Genomic DNA, 15,033 nt, shown 5'->3' on the forward strand with positions numbered 1-15,033 from the left:
TGTGACAGACTGCTCTCCATTAGGTACAATTTTTTTTTTTTTTAAACTACACCTTTGTTGAATTTCTTGTTATGTGTGGACAAAACACTGGTTCATCCCTTAAGTTAATCACCTTTTTTCATGCTTGAATGCTTCTTAAGTCAGGGTTAAGTGAACAAAAAAGGGGAAAAACATTCTTTGGAAAAAGGTCAGGAACAAGGCCTGAATTCACAAGACTGAAAAACAGCCAGTGTCCAAAGGAAAAACTCTGAAATAGTTTCAGAAAGCCTGGAGAACCACTGATCAAGACCACTTTAAAGAATTAGCAGAAACTCAGGCTCCCTGGAAGCCAAACACAAAAGGGACGACCGGCTCAAGACTTTCGCACAGTACTGGATTTCATTCTATACTTTATTATTATACAGCAAGCACTGTCTGTTTTTTTTGTTTTGTTTTGTTTTTTTAAATGCGCTTTAAAAAAAATAAAATGACACGTGAATATAAAATTACTGCGATATTACGGCAATTCCTCATCTGGGAGACATGAAAGCTGACGTCGTTACGAGAAACTTCCGCGTGCCCCTTTTCCAAGAAACAAAAACGGATCATCTGATGTCACTAATACATGTCTCCAGGCTTCAGGTGGGTACGGCCAGCGTCGGTCTGGCTGAACCAAACCATATATCAAAAAGCTGAATTTCCCCATTGGCCCCCGTGCGTGTGCGAGAGCGCGTGAGTGCGCGCGCCTGCGTGCGCGCGTGCCAACCACGGAGAACTTATTATGTAAGATGTTCCCAGTCGCATCTTTGCCTGCAAGTGTGAGGCATGAGGTCGCTTTAAGAGACATCTCAGCTCCTACCAGTGGTCCTGACAGGACACCACCTACCTCCTCCTCGACCACAAACTCTCAGCTTTGTCTCACTTGATGCACAGCGGCGCGAAGAAGTCCTGGAAGAAATAAGACTCGGTAAGAAACGGTGGCTAATTAGTGTGCCATTTCCTCTTGCCTCTAACTCTTGCAGGTGGCGATGGGAGTGAGTAATTAAAATTCCCAGGAAGGTATTTATTTTTCATCATATGCTAAAAGAAAGCTCTAATGACCTTTTTCTAGGTGATGGCTCTCTGTAGGCTTGTGCGTTCTTGCGCGTAGAGTTTTTAATAACCTGATCGCTCGCGCTGGGATTGTCGATTCCCGTCGCTTGTCGGTCTCCCCAGTCCAGTGGGATTTCCTTCCTTCCCTCGAAATATTAAACCCCCTGGTCAGACTGATCTCCAAAATGACATGCTTAAAGTCTAAGTGGAGCTTTATATTGGACATTTAACGGTTTGTGATGTGGAAATGATTGACGAGTCTTCCCCCCCCCGGACAGAAAAGCAGTTGGCACCTACCAACAGAGGTCTCCTTCACCTGTCCGGAGCTGAGAAAGTCCGCCCAAGTGCGAGCAGACGCACAGCTGCAGAGGGACAGTGCATCCAGGACAGAGCTACAAAGACCGAGGGTAGGGCGCGCGCACACAATCATACTATCATACTTTTCATTGATTTATGCGTTTCAGCCTCTGTAATAATTCATGTGCTGACTTTGTGTCTTGGCAAAGTTGTTTGGTTTGGTGACAGAGCGGGGATAACAACACTGGGTGGGGGAAATCTACATTTTGCATTCATCTCTATTTCGAGACAAATCCCCACAAGAGATAGATAGATAGATAGAGATAGATATATAGATAGATATATATAGATATAGATATATATATAGATAGATATATATAGATATAGATATATATAGATATATATAGATATATATAGATATATATATATAGATATATATATATATATATATATATATATATATATATATATATATATATATATATATATATATATATATATATATATATATATATATATATAGATATATATATAGATAGATATATAGATAGATATATAGATAGATATATAGATAGATATATAGATAGATATATAGATAGATATATAGATAGATATATAGATAGATATATATAGATAGATATATAGATATATAGATAGATATAGATAGATATATATATATATAGATAGATATAGATATATATATATATATATATAATTCCCCCCCCCCCCCCCCCCCCCCCCCCTGCAGTGACTTCACACATTCCTCCCATTCAGACTATTTTTATTGTTTCCCCACCCTGCAGGTTTCCTACTGGTGTGTAATCTGGAAATAATCGGTATAATTTACACATTAAGGATGAAATCTAATGTCAGCTTTTAGCAAAATTTCTCATTACTTTTGCTTCTACTCCTCCGCCTGCAGACACCGCACAATGGGAAGCACTGCATCGCTTCACAAGTCCAAATTCTGTCATAAATATTCTGCATCAAGGCTCTGAAGGATGGGTCTTGGCTACATGTCCGCCATATGCATTGAAACAGAGTCAGACTAAGTTTGGCACCCAGAAAAAGATTATGTACCACAAATTAATTCAAGTGACTTTAGCCTCCAAGTTCAAGTATATACCTGAGTTATTCTGGTTCTATCTGTGAGTACCGCAGACGAAGCGACACATTCTAATAGGACATCAGGGCTCATTATAGAGACAGCCACGAGCAATTAATGTCCTACCTGTCAACATTTATCATTGTTAAGGAGTGCTCAATTTAAAAATGATAAATACTTTCCATCCTTTGGTGATTTAATTCTGTCAGCATGTTTGCAAAACTATTTTCTAGGGAACTGAGCTGTGGGCAAACATCTCGGTTAATCAGGGCTCTTTTTACTGCTGTGCATACGCACTTACGATAATTATACACATGCGGACACACACACTACTCAGAAGTTCTTGGCCTTGGTGGAGTGGAATTGTATTTCTGCTGTTTTCCAGTGCAGCCGTTTCTCGGGAACTGTAAGGGCTGTGAGGCTTCTGTGAATGTCCAGTGACGATGAAAGCTGTTACGGACAGAATAAACTCCCATCACTTGATAAGTGATTGGGGGGGGGGGGATTGTTTCTGAAGGAGCAGTCATTATCACTGTTATTGTGATGGAAATTTGAAGCAGCATGCCATTACAGCGACGCCGCAAAAACCTAGATCTGTGCTTTTTCTCTCGATGATATTCCATCAGTGCATTTATTCTCATTGCCTGCTTGCAAAGAGATTTATAATTTTAAAAAAAGTGGGGGTCTGTGTTCTGCTCGTGATATCTGCATAGCGAGATTAATTATCCCCTTCATCAGTTTCTGTTTTTGTTATATGGAAACTACCTCTACTGCGTGCGAAGTTGAATCTCCAATACTGAATACACTTTTTTTTAAAAAGACACTTGTGGAATGGCATCCTGATGTGCTGCACATTCTAAAATCCTATCCTGCAGCATGACAATCAGTTCTAATGGGTAAAATGAGCTTTTTAGCGAGCGAAGGTCAATTTCCTGTCGTGCTGGTGTGTTTGTGGTTGCTACATTTAAATTTGAGCAATAAACTGAAGTCTTCATTTCTTAAAATTCCATTACTGTGAAGAAGAAGAGGAAAAAAAAAAAAAAACTCCAATGATGGAAAATTTTGTTAAAGGTTGCACATTTCTTTTCCTGTTCTTTTTTCCAGGCCACAAAGGAAGACTGCTTTAAAGACTGGCTGAGCTTAAGGATTAGGGAAAACTCTTATTTAAAATTTAAATATCGTTCATAACATAATTACAGCAGGTGCTGCAAAACAATCTGGTTCGATTGGTCCTCTGTGTTCGAAGTGAGCCTGGGAAAACCATCGCCATGGAGCTGCAGCACAGCACCAATCACAACCAAGCCTCGTGGAAAGAGATACCGTGGAATTCGACCGAGGACTGCTTGCTGTCGGTGAGTGGAACCACGTTACTCATCATTGCTTACAGTACAGTCATGGCAGTGGGGCTCATTGGAAACTCGTGCCTGGTGTTTGTCATCGCACGGCACAAAGAGATGCACAACGTGACCAACATCTTCATTGTCAATCTGTCCTGCTCAGACATTCTCACGTGCATTATATGCCTGCCGGTCACTATTATCTACACACTGATGGACCACTGGATCTTAGGAGAGACCCTCTGCAAGCTCACACCTTTCATCCAGTGTATATCAGTCACTGTCTCCATCTTCTCCCTCGTTCTGATCGCCATGGAGCGCTACCAGCTTATCGTCCACCCAACAGGATGGAAACCCATGGTAGCCCACTCCTACCTGGCTGTGGCTGTTACCTGGATTGTGGCCTGCATAATCTCAGTGCCTTTGCTTTCCTACAACGTACTCATTTTGCCTTTTCAGAACTTCAGCACTCCACTCCCAATAAATGACAACTTTATTTGCATGGAGCAGTGGCCGTCAGTTAAGGAACGGCGAGCTTACTTCACCTCCCTGCTCGTCTTTCAGTACTTCCTCCCGCTTATCCTCATCATGGTCTGCTACCTGCACGTCTACCTTCGTCTGAGGAGGAGGAAGGACATGGTGGACCGCGGCAGGAACACCACTCAGAAAAAGAACAAGGGCTCCACGAGGATCAACGCCATGTTAGTCGCCATAGTCGTGGCCTTTGCCCTCTCCTGGCTCCCGCTCAATGTCTTCAACACGGTGTTTGACTGGCACCACGAGCTCATCCCATCTTGCAGCCATGACATCATCTTCTCGCTGTGCCACCTCACTGCCATGATCTCCACCTGCGTCAACCCAATCATCTACGGTTTCCTCAACAGCAATTTCCAGAAACAGCTCAAGTCCACGCTGCTGCGCTGCCGCTGCTGGGCCGTGGTGGAGAGGTACGAGAGCGTGCCGCTCTCCACCGTCAGCACAGAGGTCACCAAGGGGTCGATTTTGAGCAACGGCTCTGTCAGCAACAATACATAAATCCATACTTGGTGCAAAGGTTGGACAGGTTTACACGATATTTACAGTACGTATAGTCTTTTCCCCCACGTGCTGTTGCATATAAAAAAAGAGGAGATGCCTTTTTACTCTGTTACACCATGTTTTCTCTCTGCAATGATCTGCTTGGAAATCATGTTTAAATGCATATTAGCTGTCTGCCTTTAACACTTCCAAACCCAAGAGAGTGCTGGAAGGACAAAAAAGCAGGTGGGTTGTGGAGCAGCAAATGTTGTTTTGTTTTGTGTTTTTAATTTTTTATCTGGTGTTAATAGTGATGACGAAAACAGCGAGGGGTTGTGAACCGCAACGTGTAAATGATTATCAACAGAGTAGCTTAGAATACAACCAAAGGAGGGAACATTTGTGCATTAGATGTAGCTCTAGGCGGAGGACTTACCGGCATCATTTTAATGCATTTCTTATTACCTAAACCCGCCACCGTCGTCGCTTTAATGGTCTTTTGCAGAGAACCTTGGCAAAAGATGCATTTCATGCTGTTTGACACGTCCATACTCCTGTGTGTGTGTGTGTGTGTGTGTGTGTATACAGATGTGTAGGGGGTCATAAAATGTGCGACACGGCCACCATTTCTCAATCGCAATAAAACGAAATAGAAGTGGCAGTAAAGGACAAGAGCGGGCTCCTTCCGTTGTATATAAGATAAAGCACAGTTTTAGCGTGTGGTGTGCAATAAAACGCACTGTGTAGCATAGCACTATAGAAAGTATCTCTAGGAAATGTGTTGTTGTAATATTTGGTTCATGTTTAGCTCTTGTACTGACTTTTTTTTTTTTTTTTTTTTAATTTAAACTCTTTTCTTTGTTTCTGCCTTGCTTTACATGCTGGTTTGAAGCTGTCATCTTGCAGGTCAAGTTACCCAGGAAAGTAAATGCTACCCTTTGACCAGAAGGCTGGTCAGTTAGCACTGGTTTGATATATATTTTTTGTGTTATATAGTGTACATGGGGGCGAACCCTCCAAACCCTTCAACTTCTAAATATTAAATATTTCAAACTCTTTGTTTCTTTCTGAGGTCAAATTCTGTGTGCTGCCTCTGTGTGCATTATTTAGAAGGGGGAAGTCTGAGATCACAACACATTTTAGATGCGCTCGTAGTGTTGAATAAATCAGTGTTGTGTTTGGTGCAATAGATGTTAAACAGCACGGGGAGGGGAGGAAAGTGTATGAGAGATCAATGGGAATTAGTGCTGAATATTCAAATTCGGGGAATGCCTGCTAACGCTCATGCTTCGTCCTGTCTGAAAGGGAGATCAAAGACCAACTATGCGAGATTTTTTTTTAAATATTTATTTTATTTTTGCTGCCAGGTGCCTTGTAGCTTTTATATTTCAGAAGGTCGAGTGTAAGATGTTTTTCTACTTTACAAAGACCCAAACCTGTTCACCTGCCATGCGGTTTTCCAAAAGGCAGCTTAGCCCTGAAGAGATCTCTCAGGTCCTTGTCAGCATAATTGACTGCATGCTTCTGCTGGCCTGTGCTGCCCTTTGCTGACTTCCAATCCCCTCTCCTTTCCCGTATTTCATTCCTCTAGTCTGTTTCCTTTTAGAACACCAGCCGAGTGAAGCAGAAGCGTTCATTCCCCCCCTTTGCAATAAAGGACCCAAGATGCCAGAGGTAGTTGCAAACTCCAGTGGCACTTGACAACGAGTGGAACCTAAATTACCCCCCCCCCCCTTTTTTTTTTTTTTTTAAATTACATTGTTACCCATTGTAACCCAGTCTACAAGCACATTACTGCACTATGAAATGAAGCTCAGCTGGAGACAAATACTTAATGAGTCCACAGGGCCAGTCTCTCCTTGTCAGTCGAGCTGTTCCAGGAAGACTGGGATCTTGGCTCTGTGCATTTTAATTTAGAGAGATTCTCTTTTTTTATTTTTATTTTTTATTTTTTTAAGGGAAAAAAAATCTCTCCAGATCACAGGAACAACGTGAACTAGTTGGCCAGAGATTTGCTCAAGCTGTTGTTTTGAGCATTTCAATTCTCCTCAGTCATATTCTTGCTTTCCTTTCAACAGTGAGAATGATGTATAATTCATCTTGCTTTACCTTGTGTCAATATTCATAGCAAGAGGATCAATATTACAGTGGAAACCTTAGGGGTTTGTGCTGCCTGTGCCAAAGGATTTGTGAAGAATTACAATATAGATGTGCTACAGAATGATTTTTCAGCTTGTACTCTTTGCTGCAATCTCATGAGGCAAAGTCAATGGCACCTCTGATCCCGGCTGAGAAAGAACTAATCTTTAGACTTTGGCAGATGAAAAGGTCAAAGGAAGACCAGCTGCTGATTTTCAAATCCCAGTCCAGGTGTTATGCAAATACCAACATCCGTTAGACATGTAGGTTGCTCATTTACAGGTCAAACACATAGATCGGCTAGGTCAATATTTTCTTGTTCCCTTATCATTCTGCTGAATTGCCCTAATGGTCCTCCTACCTTGTGTTCATCAGATCTTGCAGGGAAGCTTTATCTCTAGTGACGGTGTTCAGTTTCATCTGCTGATTAGCACAAACACCATGACAGCGAGAATACATGACCACCTCCAGATTACAATTCTGCGTGTCTCCAATATTCAAATACATCTGGAAATGTTTTTTCTTTGTAGACTGCAAGATATTTCTTGCCTTCATTTACTTATGTGTCTTCTGTACTATTCAAAATAAAACACACCGTTGCTTCTTGCATAATGCAAGCAGACTTGACAGCTTGGAATAGCAACTCCCTGATTGGTGTTGGCCAGGTTGTACTCACGATTTTCTGTTGCGTGCATGAATAGATAGATAGGGTCTTGGCCTCTGCGTCCGGCCTTCCATTTTCTTTGATTGAGAAAAAGACCACAGCCTCTTTTAGTTGCCTGGTTACAGCTTCCTCAGGGTATTCAATGGGTCTCCTTCAAGCTGACACGGAGCACCAAGCTATTAAAGTCACTTTATTAAACACTGACAGAGGAGCTGCACAAGGCGGAAGCAGTTCAGTGGACCCATGTCAGCCAAACAGTCCTACGTAAGACATGATTGCTGAGGATGCTTGATGACGCACAGCAACTTTCCTTTTGACTTGCACTGGCTTGTGATAGTTACATCACAGCAAGCAGTATTTTTTTTTCTTAAAAGAGCATTTCCGGAAGTTGTAGCAGGGAAAGCACAGGCGTGTGTAGCTATATTCATATTGGCAGTATGTCATTTGCCTGTGTCAAGGCCAGTTAATATTGCATGGTTTATTGCAAGGACACCAGGAGGAAAGGCTTTATTAAAGGAACAGTTTCATATTTTGGCAAAGACACAAGAGTCAGATTGGAAATTTCATTGCAATTCTCACGCCTGAAAAGCAAATATGAGATGGAGCCAGGAGCCGAAGACACTTTAAAATCTGATCCAGATCACCAGAGACAAAATCTTTTTGTTTCTGCTTCACAGTCAGATCACATATTAGCCATGGGTTTGGTTTTGTTTCTGCTATTTTAAATCCCTTTATTATTATTATTATTTTTCCAAGAATGGATGATATTGAAGAGTTAATGTGCGTTCACAGACCATTCAGCTGGGGGAACAGTGCACCCTGGAGTAGCGCACTCCTAGCAGACAATATATAAGACCACCTGCAGAAGCTGTTTATAGCTTAAAGACTAGAACATTTAGGTCCTGTTCAAGATTGCCTGAAGTATAAAAATTACCTTTGCACAGAGTCAAGTCTTTTCCAGCCTTTATATAAAAATATAGCAGATAAAACAGAGTTAGTTTCTTTTCTCTTTTCAACATTTAAAAAAAAAAAAAGAAAGCTTACTTCACTGTAATTTCTTCGCAATACACTTTCTCTTTAGTTTCACACATAAAATTGGTCTCCAGATTCAAAGCCTACAGAGTCTGCCAGCTCCGTGACTTTAAAGCCCCTGTTCTCTCTTATTAGTTCGTCTATTCTCAGACTGGTCTCAGTGAGACTAATTACAAGTAACCTGGTGGACCTCACAGCTGGTGGGGGGTCCATGCTCAGCAGCAAGGAGCTCATTTCCTTGTACAGTATGATTTAAAATCTGCTGCTGATGTTCCTCTTGAGGGAAGCAACAAGAATAATAATAATAACAGAAGTTTCTTATAGTCTGTAATGTTTGACATTTCAAATGGAGGGTGGTTACTGTACACGAGGGCATTGATCTCTGGTCGATATTTCATGTCCTGCTGCGCTGTTGCGTTTCATAGATGATTTAGCCCTTATCAAAGCTCTTTAAATAAAGGACAATACTTGACCCGTGTGGTGTGGACTGTATGCTCAACCAAAGTAGCTGCAATCTCATCAGTAACTACGGAGACGATTTTCTGTCGTGTGTGTGTGTGTGTGTGCCCCAGTAACACCAGAGTGACAGACAGATTGAACTACTGTGAGAAAAAACAAAAAACACTTTCCATTGAAGATAAGAGTGCGGCAGCCCCACTTGCTCTTCAGCAGGATATTACAGGCTGCTGTAGGGATGTCAAATCGTCGTGATGAATAAACTTCGATTTCTTGTGCAGTTTGTTTAAAATTCGAAGCACACATTGGCCCGGCTGAATAATTGTGCTTATCAAACCATAAATAAGCACTTTTATAATCCAGAGGAGATTGCGGAGTGCACATGAAATGGACCGAGAGCAATGAGCTGTTGCGATACAGTAAATTGGCTCCGGGCACATGTCCTGTTGGAAAGCAAACACAGTAATGTACAGTAAATGTCATTAAATGGTGCTCTTGACGGGATCCGGTGCAGTAGGGAGGGGGCGGCAGTGGCGGTCCTAGCCTGTTTGGCGCCCCGGGTGAACACTCCCTCTGGCGCCCTCCTTCTCCCCTCCCCCCATTATTAATAAAGTATTCTGATTCTGATTCTGATTGTTTCAGGATGACCTGCCATTATCCAATGACACATCTGCTTACCTGCATCTTTTGCTTGTTTCTCCTCCTCTTCTTTTCTATTTTTTCTAAACTGAGGACCTGATGGCTTTGAACTTTTCTTGTCCATCTTACATTGGTTTTAATTTTGCACTCCAGTATGAACACAAATCCCCCAACTCGAGGATCGCCACAACATAACCTAATAGACCTACACCTTAGTTCACAGATTCACTTTGTCTAAGGTTTATTTCTGGGATTTCACACAACCCAGGATTCAAATCATGAATAGATAATGGGCTTGGATTTACAACATTATGAATGAAATGTGCTCTATCTGGAAGCAGCCGGCCCCCCTCCCCTTTCGACAGGTTGTGTGTGAGACTTTGAATCATCAAACTGTAAATTATAAATTTTCAATTGTTATTGATGTTATTGATTTTCTTACTCTTCTTATATTTATTGTTTGTTTACTTGCACTGCTGTAACTGGAGCCTCGTCGTCTCGTCTCTCTATATACTGGACTGTATGTGGCGGAGATGACAATAAAGTTTACTTTGACTTCAGCAGCGAGCAGGCATACCGAGGGCTCTCGCGCTCACTTTTCGCTATAGAATTTCGAAAAATCATTGGCGCAAATTACAAGTCTGTATCATAATGTCTGGTATTTTCGTGTTTGTTGTTTTGTTTTTATTATTATTATTTTGCGAGTTGGTTATTAGATGCTGCTCCAGCCAGCCAGAGAATCCCCCGCCGCCCCGCCCTCTCCTCCCTGTGCCGCAAGCAGCAGGCGCACCTCACAAACGGAGGGCGTCCTTACTCCCAGCAAATGAGCGATAGAAAACCGATCGGTGCCTGTGACATTCCCAATATGCGCTAGCTGATGTGGGGTAGCATGAGTACGAGCAATTTTTTTTTTTTTTTTGCCGATGCCCGTTATGCCGCCCCCCACCACGATGCCGCCCCGGGCAACCGCCCGTGTCGCCCGTATCAAAAACCGCTACTGGGGGGCGAAGTACAAGTCCACGCAGTAGATAAAACCTCAGAGGTACTCGGAGAGAGCATGCAGACTTTACAAAGTTGCAGCTCAATTTGTGAACATGACAGCTACAAAAATATCACACCGACACCAAAACATGGAAAGATGGACTGTCATGTTGTTGTCTAGTGACCCCTGGTGGCTAGAGACGCTGCATCAGGCTCGTGTGTGCTGCTGGAGCCAAAAACAAGTATTTACAAAAAAAAAAAAAAAATATATATATATATTTTAGCCACACAACTACATTAGTACACACGCCCTTATTTTTATTCGACCAACACACACGCACACACATACTCCTGCTGGATGGTTTTAGTTGTGGGGTGGAAAGAAATGTGTACAGGAGGACCAACTTTTGTTTTGATGCTTACAAAACCTACATGCAAAAGCTGTGTGGGAACAAACTGTGTTACCACACCCTGCGATGCATTACTAGGACAAAAAAAAGACAAGTAACAGCGGAAGACAGACTGGTTGGGCTGGGCTCCTCCCAAAGAGAAATAAAGGTAGGCACACAAATGATGGCAGACCAGCACAGTCCTCAGACTCAAACCCCAGTCAAGCTTGTTTGGGATGAAGCAGACGGATGGGAGCAGCAGTACTGACTGACTGAACTGAAAGGTTGAAAAAAATGAAGAGGAAACAGAAGATGTGAGAGGGAGAATTTAAAGCTGAATAGAAAGACAAATGTATAAGAGTATGAAGAAGTAGCGTGAAGGAAAGGATGGTGAACTGAAGGGATGAGGGAGCAAAAAGACCGCTTTAAAAAAAGAGAGAGAGAGATCCAGGTGGAGGACACAAATGGCAGGTAGGTTCAAAGGGTAGGAAGATGACAAAGGTAGTGGTGAGGAAAATAAAGGATTATGAAGATGAAGGAAAAGGGAATGATGAAGAAGGATTGGAAGCTTCTTCCCAAGCATGACCAATAAGGTGTAATTTATACTTACATTTGCATATGTCTTTCTGAGGTAGAGAGATGTAAAGGTCAAAGAGTGTAATAGAAAGAGAACAGAAAGTGTGGAAATTTTAATAATAATAAGGAAAAATATGGATAAAAGGGTTGAGAAAGACAGGCCGCTCAGCGAGAAGCACAAAGATGACATCAGTAGAAAGAAAAAGAAGATGGGTAGTAACAGGAGAAACAAAAGGAAACTGGATAAAATGGAAGAAGGATGAATGTGGAAAGAAAAGAACGGGGACAGAGTAGTCTAATCCACAGAGTAGACAATTAGTAAAACTGATCAGAGAGAAAGCAACTAGTTGGAGGGGTACACTCCTCCTCCTGAATAAAGATGAAAGAAAATTAAAGACAAAGTGAGAGAGAGTGTGGACAAGAAATATTGGAAGATTAAAAAAAAAAAAAAAAGCCAGTAGAAGAGAAAGACTGACAATAGAGAGGTCGAGTTAAAAAAACAACAACCCAGAAACGAGCGAAGTGACAGGCTACAGAAAAATGGATGAAGATCTGTTAGATGGCTTGGTGAAAGATAAAAAAAAAAAACAAGGCTGAGTGAAAAAGTAAGACAATCAAGATAGAAAGATAAAAAAAAACACAGAACAGAAGGTGTAGAAGTGAAAACAGAAAGAAAGAAGAGTGCAGAGGGTCCAAAATAAGGATGTAGGAGACAGGAGAGACAGAAGAGGGTGTGACACAGAGACAGAAGAAGCTGGAGAAGTGTATTAGAAATACAGAAGGTGTGAGGTGAAGCTGGAAGAAGATGAAGAGGACACGACGATGGCAGAGCGATGGAGGTTAGGAATGAATTGTATAAGCAGAGCAGTGGGGAAGATGAACAAAAGACAGAGAGGATGATTAAATGATGGAACAGAAGCACAGAGAGGAAAAAGTACAGACTGTGACTGAAAGAGAGATGAGGATGGGCTGATGGTTTTAGGATAGGAGGTGGGGGTGCAGGATGAAGGAAAAGGTAGATAAAGAAGGTGAAGACTCAAGGGAAGATGAAAGAGGGGAAGGAAGATTGCTGAAGGAGCACACTGGAGAGCAGTGGAAGTGTAAAGGAAACAGAGAGCAAGGCAGGGTTCAGAGGAAGAGGGGTGCCAGAGGCCATGACAACTTGATACAGGATAAGACGATGTAAAAGAAAAATGTCAAACAAAAATTGACAGCTGGATGGAAGAGAAAGAAAAGCCAAGGGGTGGGGGATAGAGGGGGCTGGAAATATAAGAGGAGTTGCATAGATAAGAAGGAAAGTTAGAAATTTTAATGAAGGGAGATGCAAAAAGAGAACAATATGGCTGAGAAAGTTAGAGGAAAGGCAGATAGGGAGATAAAAGATACATCATGTGATCGCCTGTGCCAGAAAAGGAGCAATGTTGAGAGAGGGGAGCTGAAAGCAGGAGCCAAAGACGACAGCCAGAGAGAAAGGCTGGATGGACGAAGGCGGGAGATACTGGAAAGAAAAGAGACATGACTCTTTCCTGCTTTCCAGTTGGAGTCAGTCACAGCATCTACTGCTATACACGTCTACTAAGTCAAAAAAGGTAAAGAGGATTTAAATAAAGAAATATATACATATGAAAAATATTTTTCATATTATAGTGCCATAAACACAAAGCCAGTAAAGCAGTTTTTCATATATATATATATATAGATAGATAGATAGATAGATAGATAGATAGATAGATAGATAGATGGATGGATAGATTGATTTAAAACAGAAGAACTGGTAACATTTTATGTTCCAAGAGTCAGGTGTAAGGTGTACAGTAATTAAATGGATTTTCAGTGTATTTTATTTGAAATTATTATTAAATTATTATTATATTTAGATTTAAATACTTCAAGGTCCACTGATGCACCAAAAAGTATCGCGTATTTACGATATTAGAAGCAGAAATATTGTTTTTAAGCAGAATTAGCAAAAAATACATTAAAAAAATACATAATATTACTATTTTCTAAAACTATAGTGTTTCTGAAGAAGAATTGTATTGTGTCATTTTTAGTTGCCAATTTGTAACAATTTTCCAAATCCCTAAGCAACAATACTTACTGTACATAATACCATTAAATACCCCAAATTTATGCATATTGCTGTCATTGAACTGTGGCTGTAAATTTTCTCCTTAGCCAAACTTGACTAAAAGAGAAATTTTCCATTTGACATCAAATAGAAAGGGCTTTTTTTTTCCTGGTACTGTTTGCTTGGATTTGGGTCATAAGATGAAAATAAATAAATAAATCGAGGTGCTGTTGCATCAAACATTACAAGCAAACTTAGCAGAAAACAAATTCAGTGAGTTGAAAGCTTTTATTTATATTTTAGATAATAAAACAAGAGCAACATTCACAAAAAAATGTTTTATGCTTATATAAAAAATGAAATGTAGAATCAAAGAAATCTTTCATTTCTTGAATGTCCGGTGTCCGTTTTCCCTTTCGGCCACACTCGCCTGAAAGGAAAGGAGAAAATTCTTTTTTTTTAAAAAAGAAGACAAAAAAAATGAGGTCAGGTCTTTGCCTGCCTTTTGACAGCAATGACAGATGCATCAGTGAATCTAAACACTGAATTATTCAGGAGAAAAACTTACAAGAAGTCCTTTCACTCTGTACATTTTGGCAAAAGGTGATTCCTCTGCACAACCGAAAACACTGCAAGGTGCTTCGACGCGTGGGAACTCTTCAACCATCTTTTGTTGAGGAAAAATGAAGAAACATTGCAGTGAAAAGCAACAGCTGCTAATGTACAAATAAAGAGTTGCTGTTAGACTAATGCTTACATTGCCCAGTGTGTCTGAGAAGTTGTCCAGATCCCTCTTCCCTCCTGGGCTCAGTCCGTATGACCAGTGCTGACAGCAGCCCTGTGGAAACACCGTCCCTGCGAGCAGCAGCCACAGTGCCAAGATTTTTGCAGCCATTCTGAGGATAAAGCTTCACATTTTGCACGTAAGCATGTTAATGATAGAATTTTTCCCCCATTTAACTCCAGATATTGTTTCAGTCCTTATCACATTTCAGATAAGACCTTACCTTCTGTGCATTAGACGAGAACTTCTGATCTCTTCTGCTGTCCTTTGTGAAGTCTGCTGCACACGATTTTCCAAGATTTATATAACTGTGCTTTGTTTCCTCCAACACTTCACTACAGGGGGTCACAAAGTGGGATTAAGCAACACTTGGCAACTCTGGCAACCCACAGAGCTGTTTGAACAATTGCACCTGATGTGTGATTTTTGCAGTTTCTGATCATTTTATGATGTACTTTGAACTGACTTCACAAGA

At 41.1% G+C, this 15,033-nt stretch overlaps 2 protein-coding genes across 2 annotated transcripts; one reads left to right on the plus strand and one right to left on the minus strand.

The window, feature by feature from the left end:
- Positions 1-780: 780 nt before the first annotated feature.
- On the plus strand, positions 781-5,662 carry npy8br (neuropeptide Y receptor Y8b). Its single transcript, XM_006803177.3, has 3 exons — positions 781-946; positions 1,350-1,478; positions 3,578-5,662. Exon 3 carries the CDS (start codon positions 3,742-3,744, stop codon positions 4,843-4,845), a length of 1,104 nt encoding a protein of 367 aa, XP_006803240.1. The 5' UTR covers positions 781-946; positions 1,350-1,478; positions 3,578-3,741; the 3' UTR covers positions 4,846-5,662.
- An 8,451-nt stretch (positions 5,663-14,113) lies between these two features.
- On the minus strand, positions 14,114-14,845 carry LOC102795027 (progonadoliberin-1). The gene is made up of 4 exons (XM_006803176.2): positions 14,782-14,845; positions 14,532-14,682; positions 14,343-14,441; positions 14,114-14,204 (listed from the first exon to the last, which is right to left on the minus strand). The coding sequence occupies exons 1-4, from the start codon at positions 14,790-14,792 to the stop codon at positions 14,157-14,159; spliced, it is 309 nt and encodes a 102-aa protein (XP_006803239.1). The 5' UTR covers positions 14,793-14,845; the 3' UTR covers positions 14,114-14,156.
- Positions 14,846-15,033: the final 188 nt, after the last annotated feature.

This window comes from Neolamprologus brichardi, chromosome 12 (genome assembly GCF_056152115.1).
Source record: "Neolamprologus brichardi isolate AB-2024 chromosome 12, ASM5615211v1, whole genome shotgun sequence".
NCBI lineage: Eukaryota > Metazoa > Chordata > Actinopteri > Cichliformes > Cichlidae > Neolamprologus > Neolamprologus brichardi.

Excerpts from the sequence above, each read along its gene's own strand:
- npy8br (XM_006803177.3), top strand. The coding sequence starts at position 3,742 with ATGGAGCTGCAGCACAGCACCAATCACAACCAAGCCTCGTGGAAAGAG.
- LOC102795027 (XM_006803176.2), bottom strand. Across the intron at positions 14,442-14,531 it reads TCTCAGACACACTGGGCAAT|ATGGTTGAAGAGTTCCCACG; the intron begins GTAAGCATTAGT and ends CCTCAACAAAAG. Across the intron at positions 14,205-14,342 it reads ACAGAGTGAAAGGACTTCTT|GCGAGTGTGGCCGAAAGGGA; the intron begins GTAAGTTTTTCT and ends CTTTCCTTTCAG.